The following is a 16870-nucleotide window of genomic DNA, read 5'->3' on the forward strand; positions in this document are numbered from 1 at the left end:
ATGTTTCCTAACCACTATAGTTACAATAAAGCAAACATGAACACACTGATCTTAAATGAAGCACTTCATTCATTCATTCATTCATTCATGCATTCACTCAAGAATCCTTTTCTTTTGGGAACAGTTTGAAATTGTATTTATTTACTGTGTGCAGATAGGTACCCATGTGCCACAGAAGGCATGCAAAGGCAGAGGACAGCTTGAGTGTTCTCTCCTTTCACCATGTGGGTCTTGAGGATAAAACTCAAATTGTGTCAGGCCTAGCAGCAGGCCTCCTTACCCACGGAGCCATCTGGCTGGCCCTATTCAGCAAGATTTCTAAGAGGAACTACAGCCTTCGCATTGCCAGCTAAGGGCTGTGGAGAAACCAGCATGGACCCACCCAGAGCCTAGTCTGCTAGAGGAGGGAGTGTCCGAGGGGTTCATGTGAATGCCAGCACGACGGTGCTAAAGCAGACTGGATCTTGGCGCTGTCTATGCAGCAGATGCCACCTTTCTTACTTAATTCTTTCTTCTGTCTTTTCTTTGAGATAGGGACTCACTGTGTAGCCCTGGCTGACTTGGAACTCACTCTACTCTATAGACCAGGTTGGCCTTGAACTCGCGGAGATCCACTTGCCTCTGCCTCCTGAGCTCTGGGATTAGAGGTGTGCACCACCACTCCCAGTTCTTAGTCCCTTTTAATGCAAACCCAGCTGTCTCTGCTGATTCCGGTACTCGAATGAGCTTATGGTCTTTTCTCAGGAAGTAAGAGCGTTTACCTGTGTCTCCACTGACACTGGTGACAGAAACCACGGCGGCCCAGGCACAGTTGAATCAACGAAGCTGAATGGGTGACCTGGTACTGTCACTGTTTTCTTTATGACATCCCAGAGGCATCGCTCTGAACCTGCCTGAGTTCGGCTTCCCAGTTTATTTGTAAGTATCAACGTTAAATGAGATAATGATCGTAAAATACATCTTGACAATGCAAACACCCTGGAGAAGTGAGATTATATCAGATAACCTGATTGCGTGCAAACCAGAGTAAATAGGTTCAAAATGAGGACAGTATATGAGTAATTGGAGAGCAGTTTATTATCTTTATGGCATTTATTTTGGCTCTTCTTCCTTCCTCGGAGAGTGAGGGTTTTGAGATAAGTGTGCCTCATCTGACAAAGTGTGGCAGAAGAGCCCCATGGAAAGGATTCCAAAGAACTAAAGACAAAATATTCCTTGGTATGTTTATCGCTCAGCAATAACTGTTATCAATCACAGCATAATTCAGCCTCTCACTGTGTGCTCTCACAGCCCTCTGGCCTTTCATTTCCTTTTAATTACATGTTTAATGCCACGCGGGTAACATCTCCATTCCCACGATATGCTAAGTCCCAGAGATCTTAAGTCTCACCTTGGCAGGAGACCAAGGTCCCAGGAAATAGAGTGTGGCTCGTGCTCTGTTCTACTTCCTAGTGCTCTTTGGAGCAGTGTGACCGTCAGCAGAGGTCCCCGAAAGACCTCTCAGCCACCACCATGGAGAGTTTCAATCTGCTTTCACGCCACATACCTTGTCCTGGGTTTGGCATCGGATACAGTCGCACTCAAAGCAGTACTGGTCCCTCAGCTGCTTCCGGCGTTCCTCGCTGGTCATGAGCATGTCCAGGTAGCAGATGGTGAGCTGCGGGAACGAAGAGGAGAAGGCTCATGGGGCTGCCGTGATCATTTTCTTCTTCAGTTATTATGGCTGCCAATTCTTAGAGTAAGACATCGACAAGGCGCAGGAGGGAAGGGACCACCGACAGGCTCTTCCCCAAGGGACTGTAATGTGCCTTCTTCTTGTCTGGCTCAGTGTAAGCACACAGACATTACATGTTTAGTCTAAAGGACTTGGCTTATAACCATGACACAGTTTTGTACTTTATGTTTGTTTTTCCTTCCCCCTTCCATTAAATAGTAAAACATCAGGAGTTATTCCATGTTTGGGATCATAAGGTTTGCCTGTAAATTCGATGTATGACCACTGATATTCAGGGAAACCAAATTCACGCTAGCAAACAAATGAGCGGCAGATAATGCAGCCAGATTGGCTTTAAATACTGGCTGACTGGATCACTGTTTCCTGAAACTTGGGGCTACCTGTATTTGGCAGTTTTGAAATAAGGAGATATTTTGTCACTTGTTGCTTAGTTTTTCTTTTTAAAAAGTGAACTGACATTTCCACTTGACTGAATCCCCAGCACATAGAAATCAAATTCACAACAGAACACACACACACACACATGCATGCACACATGCACACACACTCACACACACACACACACACACACACGCTCCCCGTAGAGCCTCCCTAGTTGGAGAAGGGTAGACAGTAGCTCCTATTTTGTGCTGTCCAGACTGAACCTTTAGTGTCTCCCTTGACTCTACCAAAACCACCAGAATGTTCTGTTAGCTCCACTTATGAAAAGTAAATCCAGAACCAACCGCTTAGAATCATTCCCAATGTTGCATCCAGCCCTGGCCCACCACCATCTCGAGATGGTTCTCCACTCCCCCCCCACTAGAAGGACTCTCCCACAAATTGAAGTCAGTCTTTCTTCTGTTTCAAACACTGCAACAGCGCCCCCTTTTGTCCAAGGAGGGCCAAGACCTCACAGTGCCACCTAAGGTGCATCCCTGGATCTCATGGGCTCTATGCTATACTGAAATGGGAGAAGAAACACAGTCCCCCTTTAAAAACTTGTTCACTACTTTGGTAAGATTGTGTGTGTAAATGTGTGTGTGTAATTCTAATGACAAAACATTGGGGTTTTGTTGTTGGAGGTGATGGTATTTTACGGTCTTTAAATTTTCATTTTTCTAATTTTGTAAGAATATTAGTATGTGATGATCCACGTAAAATATGAGTCTTTCACCACCGGGGATAGAGAAGCAACAGGTTCATACACACTGCCCCCACTCCCTCCCTGGGCCATACCCTCCCCTTGCCCTTGACTCTCACTGCCCTAGCTTGTCTGGTATTTTTTGCTGTCCTTTCATATTCCCACTTCAGGCCTGAGTTCTCCCAGATCCACCAAGGTGGCCTCCCTGGTCCTCTTGGATTTCAATCAAGTCCCATTTTCTCAAGGAGCCTAACCCGCCACCTACTAAAAATAACAACTTGGTTCCCACCACACCCAGTGCCCCTCCCCCTTTCCCCTTGTCTGAGTTTGCTTTCTTCTTGCAATGGACTTCAGCTTGTACTGTGCTCTATAAATGACTTATTTATCTGCTTCAAACGCAGAACATAATTATGGGGGTCTGGGTGGTGGGGAAGCAGGGGGCACTGGAGGAGAGAGAGGCAGGATTAATCTGCGGGAAGAGTTAAGGAACCTCCCTCGAGCAAACACTCCATGTGGTTTTTCTTCTGCTGAAAACAAAGTATCACAAGTCTTCTGACATGATTTCACTTGTTTGGACTCAAGGTGGGGCGCGGAAGGCCTCTGACAGAAAACAACTCCAAGGCCGTCTCCTTAAAGCTCCAGGAGGAGGAGGAAGCCTGGGCAGCCATTTCTGTCAACCCCACACTGTCACCAGGGTGACAGAAGACAGGACGTGAGCTGACTCAAGGCTTCATTCTAGGCTCTTGGCCTGTTAGAAACCTCCAGTGTGCTGCCCTCCACACAGGAAGGCGTGCCTGCCCCGAGGGTACAGACCTGCTCTTGCCGAACATCTTCTGGGAGTGCGGCACTCCCGCAAGAGTGTGCAACACTGAAAACCAGAAAAAGGACTGGGATTTGCATTTGACCCAAATCAAGCCTGGCGCTCCTTCTCCTGGCCAATGGTGCCCTTCTGGAGTGGCCCTGGAACCTAACACCAGAGGGAGCCGATGCAGCTCCGCCCCCCAGCTCTGTGCTTACAGTGTAAACAATCAGTGCAGAGCAGTAGGGGGAGCCTATGCAGCTCTGCCCCCCAGCTCTGTGCTTACAGTGTAAACAATCAGTGCAGAGCAGTAGGGGCAACTGGGCTCCTCCAAACCAAGGCAATGCTCACTTTTTCATTTCCTACATCCTCCTCCAGCGTTTTGATCTAAAGGCAGGGGCACCTCAGAGGTGAAAGGGCTATGGTATTAGGCAAGTTCCCATGGTTCCCAGAGAACACCATGCTCCACAGTTCAAGCAACCAGTCTGGAACATCTTTACTGGGAGGTCTGAGGACATCCTCAGGCTCTCTGGTCCTGGCGTTTTACCCAGATGAGGGGGTAAACTAGCTGATGACCATGCTCCCTCAGAACTCATCCTGGAGCCCCGTTTCTCACGCCAGTCCAGTCTCTAGCCTCGCTAGCAGGTTAGGCAAATGGCAGAGCGTCTTTGGTAGGTTACACGCTACTGCAATGTCACCAACAGCACAGTGTCTGACTTCAAGTCTGCATTATGAGAGCTAAAACTCAAGCTGAGCAGTGGTGGCGCATGCCTTTAATTCCAGCACTTGGGAGACAGAGGTACAGAGATAGGTGGATCTCTGTGAGTTCGAGGCCAGCCTAGCCTATAAGAGCTAGTTTCAGGACAGGTTCCAAAGCTAGAGAGAAACACTGTCTTGAAAAACAAAACAAAATAAATAAAAAATAGCTAAAACTCTTGAGTGATCTCCAGGCAGTGAGTGGATAATGGGAGACCAGTTATTTCATTTAACCCAAATAAACAGATTCTTTAAGTCTTTCGAGGTAGCATACAAGTGCCTGAAGATCAACCTCAGCAATGGTTTTCTAAATGGCCTCCCACTGGTTTCTCTATCTTTCACCTTTTAAACTATGAGAGAGAGAGATAGAGATAGAGATAGAGATAGAGATAGAGATAGAGATAGAGATAGAGAGAGAGCTCCCTGACACATCTGATTTTCACCACACAGGGCTTTTTTTTCCTACATTGATAGTAGGTCTACTTCCTAGCCTCGATGTCTTCTCCTGTACCCCACAGTCTGCCTGTCTTGACTATATAGCTCTGTCTCTGAAATGTGTGACATCACTGGGATTCCATTCCCTACTGCCTACTTCAGTGCCTTTTCCTTACCCTCGTCCTTCATGATTGGCTCAAAAATGCCCCCTCCCTCACAGACGGGAACTCATTTTGCCCTTTATGGCTCTTCTATGCCACTGGAGTTCGCAAACCGCTGTGGACCAAAGCCGAGGGGCTGCTCAGTGGCTAAAACATTCCAGAAGTGCACAGCCAGATTGAAGTAGCAACTCAATCATTTTATCAGCCAAAGATAAAAACCTTTATTAAGGGCTCATAGATTTGCAAGTTTAAATGGAGTCATTGCTCACTACATGTAGGGCTCATTTAGTGGGCACATACATACAAAACTTGGCCATTGATCAACCGATGCTTTAATGGCACAGAACAAAATCGCATTAAAATATTAATGCTCTGACCATTGCTCTGCCATTTAAGTGTGACTCTTATGAAAAAATGCATAAATCATTTCTAGCTTTGGAGTAATATTACAGGGGTTTCTGGAGCTTGATTATAATGCCTCTGTTCAAATCGCAAGGCAGAGAAAACCTCTTTCACTGAAACCTTCTTTCCCATCAACAGCAGAGTGCGTAATACCAAATCTTGTCTTCATTTCTGCAACACATTGTCACAGTTACATAGTTCTCCATTACTGGCTCTACACTGAAAAACAAAAGGACAAAAAATTCGCTTCTTTTTAAAGTCAAACCTCAATGTCCTCTGTCCCTTCTCTTTGTCATATAACTTCTATTCATTTTAAATCAATTAAATCTTAATTAATCTATCAATTAATGATTCTGCTAATTTTGGATTCTAAATGAAATATTCTTCACCTCCTCTGTTCTGAGCCACCACCCGGTCTCCTCCTGAGTTCAGACCATCACTGGCAGCTCTTGCTTGAGGGATAGCTTGACCTCTCACTCCTGTCTGCACATAAAATCTTGCCACGCCTCCTCCTAGATGTCAAGGGTGCCCACTGCCTTGCCCTCTGCCACACAGCCGACACTGTTGGGAAATCCTCAGGTGAATAGCATTCTGTAAAAAAGCCTCAGACACTTGTCCAGTCCCTATATATTCTCCATTCCTGGTTACAATGAATTCTTCAGTCCCCCCGAAAATAAGAATCTTCTGTTTCAGGCACTTTCTAGTCTCTCCTCCTTGGACTTACATTCTGATCCTCACAGCCCACCTGGTCCACATCAAAAGCGAGGAGCCTACTGAGCAACAAAGCCGAAATGCAAACTTGATGCCACAGAATCACCAAACTTTAAATTTACTCGTCATCAGCTTAACTAAAGCTCACATCTAAGGATAAGCAGGAATTAGCCCTCTTAGCCACGGCCTCCAAATGTTTCCTGTACCCGCCATCCCTGCATGCCTCTGGTCCATGGGGTCAGTGTTAAAGGTTCAGGATGAATTTTGATTGGTCATAGCCACACAGCATTAAGTGGGTGGGGCCTAGAGACTCTCATCTTGATGATCCGCAATCCTATGGATGAGCTAGTCCACACAATGCCCTGGAGAGAAATGCCACTGATCTCAGTCAACACAACCAATAGAATCAATTCAAGAGTGCCAGATACTTCCCAGGTGTGAAGCTAGCACTGGGAGATGGGGAAGAGGTGGGACTCAACTCAATTGCTGCCCCTGTGAAATCACAGTGGCATAGGAAGTCACCAGAGCCAGGATAAGTACCAAATGCATATTAGTAACCACTAAGAGGGTGAGTTCAGAGTGAAGGTCCTCCCCTCAACCTGGGAAATCAGAAAAGCTCCAATGATGAGAGGGGGTCTGGAAGGGCCTTGAAGGGCACAGGATACAGAAACTACTAGAAATGGTGCCAGACAGAAGGACGGCCATGCACGGGAAACGCCACTCACCAACAGGTGCACAATGCGAGCACAGACAGGAAGATGCAACAAGAGCCTCAGAAGACACTCTTAGAGTTGAGAAGAGTCCTTGATAAGCATCCCAGAGGGAGGCACTTTGGTCTTCAGTGCCCAGCACTGAACTGGACCATTTCTACTGGACAAGAAGAAGCACTTGCTTGTCATTCCAGAGACAGAGGACAGAAAAGGTGAAGCAAACACAAAAAACTCGGGTTTACTTTTTTTGTTAATTACTTAAAAACTAACCAAGGAGGAAAAATGGTAGCCAAGCTTAGAAAGTCCCAACCCCATCTCATAGCTTTTCTAGGTTCTAGCATCTTCCAGTGCTGGGAATTGAACCTGGGACACTGTACACACTAGGTGCTCTACCACTGAGTGATACCCTAACACTATTTTGGTTAAAACATCGTTACCATCAACAGCCACTTCTGCCTTTAAATGACTTACAATGATTCACTTTAATTGTCAACTCGACTGCATTAAGATATGACTAGAAAATTATGAATGCACACCTCTGTTACCTATCAATGAGGGAGTTTCCAGTGACAGGTAGACTGGGAGAGCGCTGACCCAAACACGTGTAATCAATCGATGTATTGAAAACTTAAATAGAATCTTAGAAAGAGGCACACCTGAGGGAGGTGGGGCCTGGTTGAAGATGTGGGTCACCAGGAACCACATGGCTCTGGTCCCCTGGATGGAGCTCCACTCTGTCTACTATAATGTGAACTATCTCACTCCTCTTCATGGTCAAGAGATGAACAGCCTCCATTACATGTTCCTGCGGCCACAGGGGACTGTTTCGCTACAGTCCAGAGACACGGGGCCAACTGACCACGGACTGAACACTCCAAAATATGCGATTAAATAGACCATTCCTCTTTCTAACTTATGTCAAGCCACAGCAATGCAAAAATGACAAGCATCCTAACAGTACTGAACATAGATAGAAGAGGTTCCCTGTCTAACCTGCCTTGAAGTCACATGACCCCAGAGAAACAGATCTAAATTCCTCAAAGCATAGCTAGTCCTCACTAGTCCTAAAGGCTGGAGACTCAGCTAAAGGGGCTATGTAAGAGGCAGCATCCTTGGCTGCAAATAAGTTTGGAAGGAATCCCTGTCTCTATAAAATATGGTAGCTCTGAGCTAGGGCTTTATTTGGGGGAGTGCTGTGTGAATGCCATAAAAGCTTATGGCCCGCCATTCCTTGCAGTAAATATCCACTTTAGCAAATTGGAAGGCAGGAGGAAATGGAGTTCTGGAAAACATGAGTACAACCAGAGCTCAGCATGGGTAGCAGCCGCAAGAACTCGGCAGACTCTGTGTGGTCCCGCAGCCTATCTGTAGTCGTCTGGGGGAACTCCGGGGCAACGTCCCTCACCTAAGAAGCTGGCTTGACCATCTACACAAATGACACTGGCAAGTACTGTTTGACCCTGTACCTTTGCTGAAACCATCACCCAGAGATGCTGAGGGGCTTACAGAAACCCAATGGCAAAGGTCTGAAAGAGTAAACCATGTCTACTTTCTTTATACAGAATTTAAAATACCTTCAAAATGTGCTTAGAGGTTTTGGGGGCAAGCCCCAGGGATGCTACTGACAAGCTGGGTTGCCTCTCTAGCCATGGAAGAATGGCTGTTCGCTGGGATGCGACAGGCAGCTGAACTGTCATTGCCAATGAGGAGATTTAATGGCTTGCATGCATGTGCACAAAACACCCAGGCTCCGTCACAAAAGAAATCTCTCTAATATATGTCAGAGGATTATCATGCAGAAACCCAGGGGCCAAGACCAAAAACTATGCGTAGATTCATCTACAGCTTGCTTTGTGACTGCTTCAAGTGCCTTCTTGGTGGCAAGGTAGCAAAAAGCTAGCTGTAAATGGTTGTAGATGGGTGCCATACTGAGAAAGGCATTGAAGAGTGGAGGGGGATGGGTAGGAGGAGTATGGGAAACAGGAAGTGGGAGGCATGGATTTCCTTACCTCCTCTCCAGCCTCGATTTCTCGCACTGCACGCAGCAAGAGATGGGGCCCGTTGAACACAATTGAGCAGTTGGGGTCACAGCTGTGATTCAGCAGAGACATACTAAAGGAAAGAAAAAAAGGGGGGGGATCATCAATGCTTATAGTTAAGCAGCTACATTAAGTGGAAACAACAGCCAAAGACACTTTGGGTGGGAGGGTCCAAGATGGGTTTGATGGAGAGGAAATGGGGATGAGGCTCCAGAAGCATTCATATTCATATGATCATAGGTTTGTCCATACCCTGCTTCATATGAAGTCAGATACTTCTCATAACACAGGCTAATTAGGGAAGCTTGATAATAAAATCATTTTTTAGTCCTTTGAGGAGATGGATTGCATTAGAAATAGCCCAGTAAGGTGAACCGAATGAAGGTGCTACTGACAAGTAGCCTGCAAAGAGATCATCTCCGAGCTAACAGCAATCACAACAGTCACCCGAGGTTCCACTGACCCATAAGAGGGTCTCACTGCTGAGCTCTGGTAGGGGAGGGCAGGGCCTCTGCTAGATGCTCACACTGAGGAATAATGGGTTGGGGGGACCTGCTCTCAGTAGGTCCTGATGCATTCTGGGAAGGAGCCTTGTCACCATTTTCCTGGAGGTTTCACATGGGAAACGCCAGGACTTCACACCCGGAACTGACAGCAATTAGGGCAAACGAGTACTCTGTAGGAAGTACTTGCTCAGTACCAGAGCAGAGGGACCAACTCCAGCCACCCTAACGACTGTAGAGGACTACGTCCCCTCTCCCAACAGAGTTTGCCCTCAGGGTTAGGGACATCTTTTAGTGGTTGGTTTAGGGTTGAGGGGATGGGGAGATATTTTACGAAATTAGGGGTATTTAAAAAAAAGGGGGGATTAACTGGTTTGATGGGATGATTGGTATTTGTGATTTACTGTTTTTAGAAAATTGTATTGGTGCTGTTTCTTGTATATTGATATATTGAATATTAAATGTGAGTGTTTCTACCCCTATTTTTGTATAAGAGTATGCTTATAACTTTGTCTATATTGTATTGATACATCTACCATATTACAATGTACATTTCTACCTCTGATACTATTTATTTAATAACATTGTTTACATTTGATATGTAATGACATTGTTTACAGTTGAAGATCATTGTCTTCATATATTGCACAGTTGTTTATTCTCTTAGTCTTCAAGTTAGATAGGTATTGAGAATTATGTTTGTCATATTTATTTTTAGGTTAATCAGGCTTTTTAGATACATAGAGATTATATTTAGTATAAATAGTATGATCTTCAGCCTCTTCGAAGAGCTGTAGAATATGGCCTTTAATCTAACCTAGAATTCTGTGCCAATTAGACACAATCACTCCTGACAACGCCACTCTACTCCAGAGAGAACATCGATCACCAAAAACACTCCACTGGGAGCTTGTCTTCTTGGCAGAACTGGCTTTTGGGTTAAGAAAAGCCCATACCTCAACTACTGACAAAGATACAAAATATCCGTAAGTGGATAAAACAGGATTGTCTTATCCTGCCAAGACAGGGTAGGATAGTTCTAAAAAAATTCCTTGCCTTTAGTAATGGTATGTCAGTTATGTTAGGCCTTAGCCAAAGTTGGTTGACTCAACATTGCAAACGAGACTTTGGGTGATTGCCCAGGTTGTCAGTTGTCTCTGTCATTTGTTGCACATTTTGGATATCTCTCATTTGCTAAGTAATATTAATTTCCTTCTCAGATCTTTGATGGAGTTAAAGATTATATAATTGTAGTTACTCTCTACATTATTTAGATTCTTTGAAATAGAACGTTTAGTATATTTATTATTTGTTTCTATTGTATATAGTTGTATTTGGTTTGGCTCTATCTTATTTAGACAAAAGGGGGAGATGTAGGGGAGACCCAGCCAATCACCTTGCTAGCAGGGGGCGGGGTCCCCTGAGGATATTTTGTACTTATAAAGATTGCGGGCGAGCTCCCAGCTGCCCCTTCTGCTTTCCTGTTCTCCGCAGGAACCTGTGGTTCTGTAAATCTATTTCCCCCTTAAAGCTGTATATATTATTACAATCTGTCTGCATTCATTTATGCCACTACACACGACACTGTGAGGGTTAATCACAGGTGAAGGGACCAATGCCTAAGAATGAGACGGCTTAGCCAAGGATGCACAATTTAACTGGGGACTAAACTGGAACCAGGTGGCCCAAGCTCTGAAGTCCTCATTGCTGTTGCTTTTTGATACATGTGGTATCAATAGAGCTGACCTGCACCCAATGACACACGAGGGTGTAAGAGAGGAGGCTGGATGGAAGTCAGGGTAGTTCTAGTGCTGGGCTTCATGCCATCTAGCTCAGGGTCAAAGGCAGCCACACTGATGGCTGAAGAACACTACAGCAGGCTACTCCAGTCAAACTTGGCCTCCTAGTCCTATGCCATCTTAGTACCATATAATGTGTGTAGCACGAGTTCTAATTGTTCTTAGTAAAAACCTGGAGTCAAATATTAGGGGTGAAAGCTGAGAGATCAGAGAAGCAGAGCGGCCAGCCACTAGAGTGACCTTTTATCTCTACCGATGCTCAGACCAAAGGGATGATCCTGTTCTCAGACTGTGTTCTCTGACTGCATCCTCAGACTGCAGCTGAGCTCGTGTCTCCTCCAGCCTTATATCCCTCTCTGTGCCCAGCCATATCATTTCCCGTCTCCACCTCCCTGGTGCCGGCATTAAAGGCATGTGACTCCCAAGTATTGGAGATTAAAGGTGTGAGTCACCACTGCTTGGCTCTGTTTCTCTTTTAGACTGGAACATTATCGTGCAGCCAAGCGTGGCCTTAAACTCACAGAGATCCGTTTGCCTCTGTCTCCTGAGTGCTAGGATTAAGGGTGTGTGCTACCACTGCCTGGCTTCTATGGCTAACTAGTGGCTTAGCTCTGCACTCTGATCTTCAGGCAGGCTTTACTTGCTAAGTCACAGACAAAATATCACTACAAATATGGGTTATAAGACTTAACACTTTTACAGCCTCTTGTGATTTGCCACACTAAGTTTTGAGTTTGACTGTTGAGCTGGCTGTGACAAAAGCCTTCCTAATAATGTCCTGCAGACGGCTGGCGTGCGGGATGGGAGTGAGTGGGTTTGGGATGTCTGCCATACCTGGGGTACAGGCCAACGCCAACCTCCTGCATCTCCGCATTGCAGATGGTGAACGAGTTGCAGATCACCTGTGGAAATAAGAGGGGACCTTGTTAGATGTCCACTTGAGGAATCCCACAGGCACTCGCGAAGGCCTGTGTTTTGGGGGGGCTGCTTGGAGGGTCTAGCCAAGGATGGACTTCAAAATAACTTCTCAGATGCACACCCCCCAGCCCTGGGGAGACACACAGCTTCGAGGAACATGGAAACTATTAACTGTCGTCTAACCTCCCTCACCCACGTTCTGCAACTCCATGAAATGTTCAAAATTCAAAATATAAATAAGCTAGTCATGAAAAACTTAGCTCCTATGGCACTGCCGCTTCTCAGGCTGCTGCCCGGTCCAAAGGCCCCTTTATCTAAGGAATACAGCAGCCTGTTTGTTTTTATTCCTACAGAGTAAAGTGCACCCTGAGGGAGTCTGTGATCCAAGCTGCCCACAGACCACAAGGAGGACAGGAAGCTGACTCCATGGGGCCACAGCACATACTGAACACACAGAACCCCTGGCTGGGCCTGTGGCGTGTACCTGTGCCCTTTGGGAAGATAAGAAAAGAAAGGAAGAAAAACACAATCACGCTATACAGGGAACTTGAAAACCTTGTTTGTGCAGGAGGCAATGCAATGTGTCCGAGGCCACAAGGAAATGTGCGCGGGGCACTGGGCTTGAGCCACTAGTCTGGACCCTGGCACGAGATGATATCCACACAGACATTAGGAAGAGAAGCGGGGGAAAGCCAAGGTGCCCCCTCTCACAGAACGTAAGCTCTACACAAAAGGAAGAAATCCCCAACATGAAGAAGTTATCACTTGTGGGGAAGAGAAGTGAACGAGTGTGAAGAATTCCTGGAAAGAAGCTGAGTCTGCAAATACAGATGGGCAGATGGGCTGGCGACCTAGAACTCCAGGGAGGGAGAGTTGGAATGCTACAAATCCAGAGCCTAGCTGCAATTCCTCTTCAGCTGCGACTAGCCTCCTGGAGAGGCGTCCCTGGCCTGCCTTGGCGTCAGACCTAATTCACTAGAAAAACAGATTAAAACCTCTAGAGTGGATTAACCTTGCAAAACCCTATTCTCCACCAATCAAAGGGCTAAGCATGCTACCAGATAGCATGCGAGGCCTATAACCGAGATTTCCCCACCATGGCAGTAACCTTCTCTCTAGTGTTTCCACCAATGCGTTTTGAAAATTTCTTGATTTATTACTTTGTTCTGTTACAATAAAAACTCCATGAAACGGCTTCAACAATGAGATATGGAATTTGGGGTAACTTAAATCTGTGTTTCCATGCCATGCTGCTCAAATTGACTCCATAATAGACTAGTTCATATTCTTTGTGAGGTGAGAGCCGTGTTTTCGTGACAGGGACATGAGAAAAAGAGGTGGCATATAAACAGGGAGTGGGAGGGACGACGGGAATGACCCCAGGCTTCACTGGCGAGGAAAGTGTTGCAGCTGAGGAGTTCAGAGGGCATCGATTCCAGGCTCTGGTGTTCTGAAACACAGGGCTGCTCCAGGGACTCAGGCATAGAAGGAAAAGCAGAGACAGTTGACGAAGAAAGGAAACGCACTCCTGAGTCCAGGGGTGGGCCAGGGAGCTGAGGAGAAAGCCCAAGGCTATGGGGCGTGAGACAAATGACGGTGCATTGACAGAACCCCCATTTGTACAGCAGAATTTCTAGAGGGTGCCCTGTTCGTTCTATGAAGTCCAAGTGAGGAAGGGCTTCTTCTCTAAATTAACCGTGATGTAGCTTTCTTTCTCCAGTCTGTATTCTCCAGACCCAAAGGTGTATGTCACTAAACAAACAAACAAACAAACAAAATGTGTGGGGGGCCTTTGAGGTAGGAGCATTTGGGCGCACACAGCAAGAATGCTGATGGAGCCCACAAAAGTGGTTAAGATCAGAGAGGTAGCTAGACCACACAGGACTCTACAGTTATGCTGGGAATTCTATTTTAGGTGAGACGCCAAGCAAAGGAGTAAATGGGTCTGACTTCTGTCTGCAAAGGACTTCTCTGACAGCCGCACACAGAAGGAGGTGTTTAAAGGTGAGCCCACGTGGGTAGCTCATGGGTCAGAGGCCCCTGCCATAACCCAGGCAACGGCTTGGACACCAGCTACAGAAGTGGGAGGAGTTGGCAACAGGGCCACCAGCTTCCCTGGAGCACTGCTGATGGGGAATGGAGTCGGGACAAACTTGGGGCTTGGCCTATGCGTGGTTGATCGTGGCTGTCATTTATTCAGAGGAGGAAGAAGACAAAAGGAGTAAGTCTGGCGTGAAGTGGGAGGCAAGGCTTTGTTTTGTTATGGTGAGTCTCAAACGGCCCAGCTCACCTCGAAGCCCAGACTAGGAATGAACAAATGGAGTCTGGGGGACAGTTAGGGGCAAAACTATAAATCTGGAATGAAATATAGAAAACCCATCAGGAAGAAAGGGGACAGAGCATGGTTGAGATAGATCGTGACTCCAAGCGGATGCCAACGGCTGGCGTTTCTGTGCGGAAGGGCTGAGACAGCAAACTTCTCCGTCAGATTTACAGGAAGGCACCGAGAACATGCAAAGGTCCCCAGTCCGTGGCGCCGCGGCTGCTAACGACTCTTCGATGGAAGCTAAGCAAAGCGTCGCTATCTGCCCCCCCCCCCGAAAGTCTGATAAAACCACAGCTTCAAATCAGGAAGTAAATGGGTGCACAGACAAATTTTAAACAAATTCTGGTTAAATTGCAGCTTTCTAGGCATCTGCTTTGTATTAAGCGGCAAGGGTGTGCTGCCTGTATATGCCAATATACACAGTGCATAAACCGACAAGGCTAAAGATTCTGGGGATAGTTCTTGAAATTTTAAATATTCTTAAATTGGAGCGATGTGATTACAGATTTTAAATTTTAAAATGTATCTTATAGTATATTCAGAACAGCAGGGAAAGCAATCTACCAACAAAAAGTCAGACCAAGCAAATAAAATTTGCTAACATTAGAATACAATTTTCCTGAATTTTGAAGCAAATTAAAGGTTCTTCCAAAGTATTTTCACTCTGATGGACTCTCTAAGGACGAAAGTCACAAACCAAACAAAATGCTAGCTTGCTGTTTTTCCAAAGGACGTGTTTTCTCAGCCCTGGACTCGGGTGATGGTCTTCATGCCTTTAGCAGCATTTACCACACCGGACCATTGCCCACTGGTACCCTGCCCTACACTCACTGCCCAAATGGTACCCTGCCCTACACTGCCCACTGGTACCCTGCCCTACACTGCCCACTGGTACCCTGTCCTACACTGCCCACTGGTACCCTGTCCTACACTGCCCACTGGTACCCTGCCCTACACTGCCCACTGGTACCCTGTCCTACACTGCCCACTGGTACCCTGCCCTACACTGCCCACTGGTACCCTGTCCTACACTGCCCACTGGTACCCTGCCCTACACTCACTGCCCAAATGGTACCCTGTCCTACACTGCCCACTGGCACCCTGTCCTACACTGCCCACTGGTACCCTGCCCTACACTGCCCACTGGTACCCTGTCCTACACTGCGCACTGGTACCCTGCCCTACACTCACTGCCCACTGGTACCCTGTCCTACACTGCCCACTGGTACCCTGCCCTACACTGCCCACTGGTACCCTGCCCTACACTGCCCACTGGTACCCTGCCCTACACTGCCCACTGGTACCCTGCCCTACACTGCCCACTGGTACCCTGTCCTACACTGCCCACTGGTACCCTGCCCTACACTGCCCACTGGTACCCTGCCCTACACTCACTGCCCACTGGTACCCTGCCCTACACTGCCCACTGGTACCCTGCCCTACACTGCGCACTGGTACCCTGCCCTACACTGCCCACTGGTACCCTGTCCTACACTGCCCACTGGTACCCTGTCCTACACTGCCCACTGGTACCCTGCCCTACACTGCCCACTGGCACCCTATTCTACACTGCCCATTGGTACCCTGCCCTAAGTTGCTAAGATTGCTTAATGGTGCCCTGCCCTGAGAGACTCCATTCTACAAACAGCTTTTGAGTCCATCTTGAGGCTAGAGAACGACTATGTACCCGGGTGGACATATGAGAGACACTAAACATGACACGTACCCATGATTTATTCCCAAGAGTACAAACGGTATGACCCTATTAATTTATTGAGGTGAGCTGGGAGTTCAGGAATACATGGGGATATTAAAATCATACCACAGAAATCACGTTCAAGAACTTATCAGACCGCAGCAGACATGGAAAGGTACAACTCCCTCTCTTGGGTCACACAGAGAGTTGGGCACCTAGCCCTGAGATGGCGATGGCCCCAACAGTCTATTACCTGGCTATCTAGTGCATGCTTCAAGGGATGGACAGGTGGAGAACTCCTGGCTGTCCCAGGGGCTTCAGGTTTAGTTCTAGTTCCTACCGTTGACAAGGCCCTGCTCAAACTGCCATCCCCCTGTCCACCTGGGCACTGCCTGGGACTACTGCTCATCCATCTGCTTGGACCCAGATGAGCCTTTCCCTTCACCTGGTCCCCAAAGTTCAATTCTGACCTTGCAACTTGGCTCTCCAGCCAGCTTCAGATTCTTCTGGACCTGGGCTTTGAGCGTTACCTCCCCTCCACCAAGTCCACTTTACGCTTCTATCGGATTCCAGCTCTGCCCTTTCAGGTCTCTTACGCCATTCTATAACCTAATACATAGTTATTGATATCCACAGATACTAAGTAGGCTTTTACAATGTGACGTGTAATGCGTGACCTGAAAGTTAATATTAATAATTGAGGTCATCAAGGAAAGCAATACTATTTAGCAAGTTGAGTCAATGATACCGCTATGAC

The 16870-nt window shown here is 46.8% G+C and overlaps 1 protein-coding gene across 1 annotated transcript in view; it reads right to left on the reverse strand.

Annotated features, from left to right (window-relative positions):
• Smyd3 (SET and MYND domain containing 3) overlaps positions 1-16870 on the reverse strand; it is a 556763-nt gene that overhangs the window by 123049 nt on the left and 416844 nt on the right. Inside the window, exons 6-8 of the mRNA XM_075989284.1 lie at positions 12008-12075; positions 8842-8944; positions 1547-1657 (exon numbers count right to left, since the gene is read on the reverse strand). Coding sequence (XP_075845399.1) covers positions 1547-1657; positions 8842-8944; positions 12008-12075 — 282 coding nt within the window. The remainder of the gene's footprint in view (positions 1-1546; positions 1658-8841; positions 8945-12007; positions 12076-16870) is intronic.

The sequence above is a fragment of the Microtus pennsylvanicus genome, chromosome 10, assembly GCF_037038515.1.
Source record: "Microtus pennsylvanicus isolate mMicPen1 chromosome 10, mMicPen1.hap1, whole genome shotgun sequence".
NCBI classification, from domain to species: domain Eukaryota; kingdom Metazoa; phylum Chordata; class Mammalia; order Rodentia; family Cricetidae; genus Microtus; species Microtus pennsylvanicus.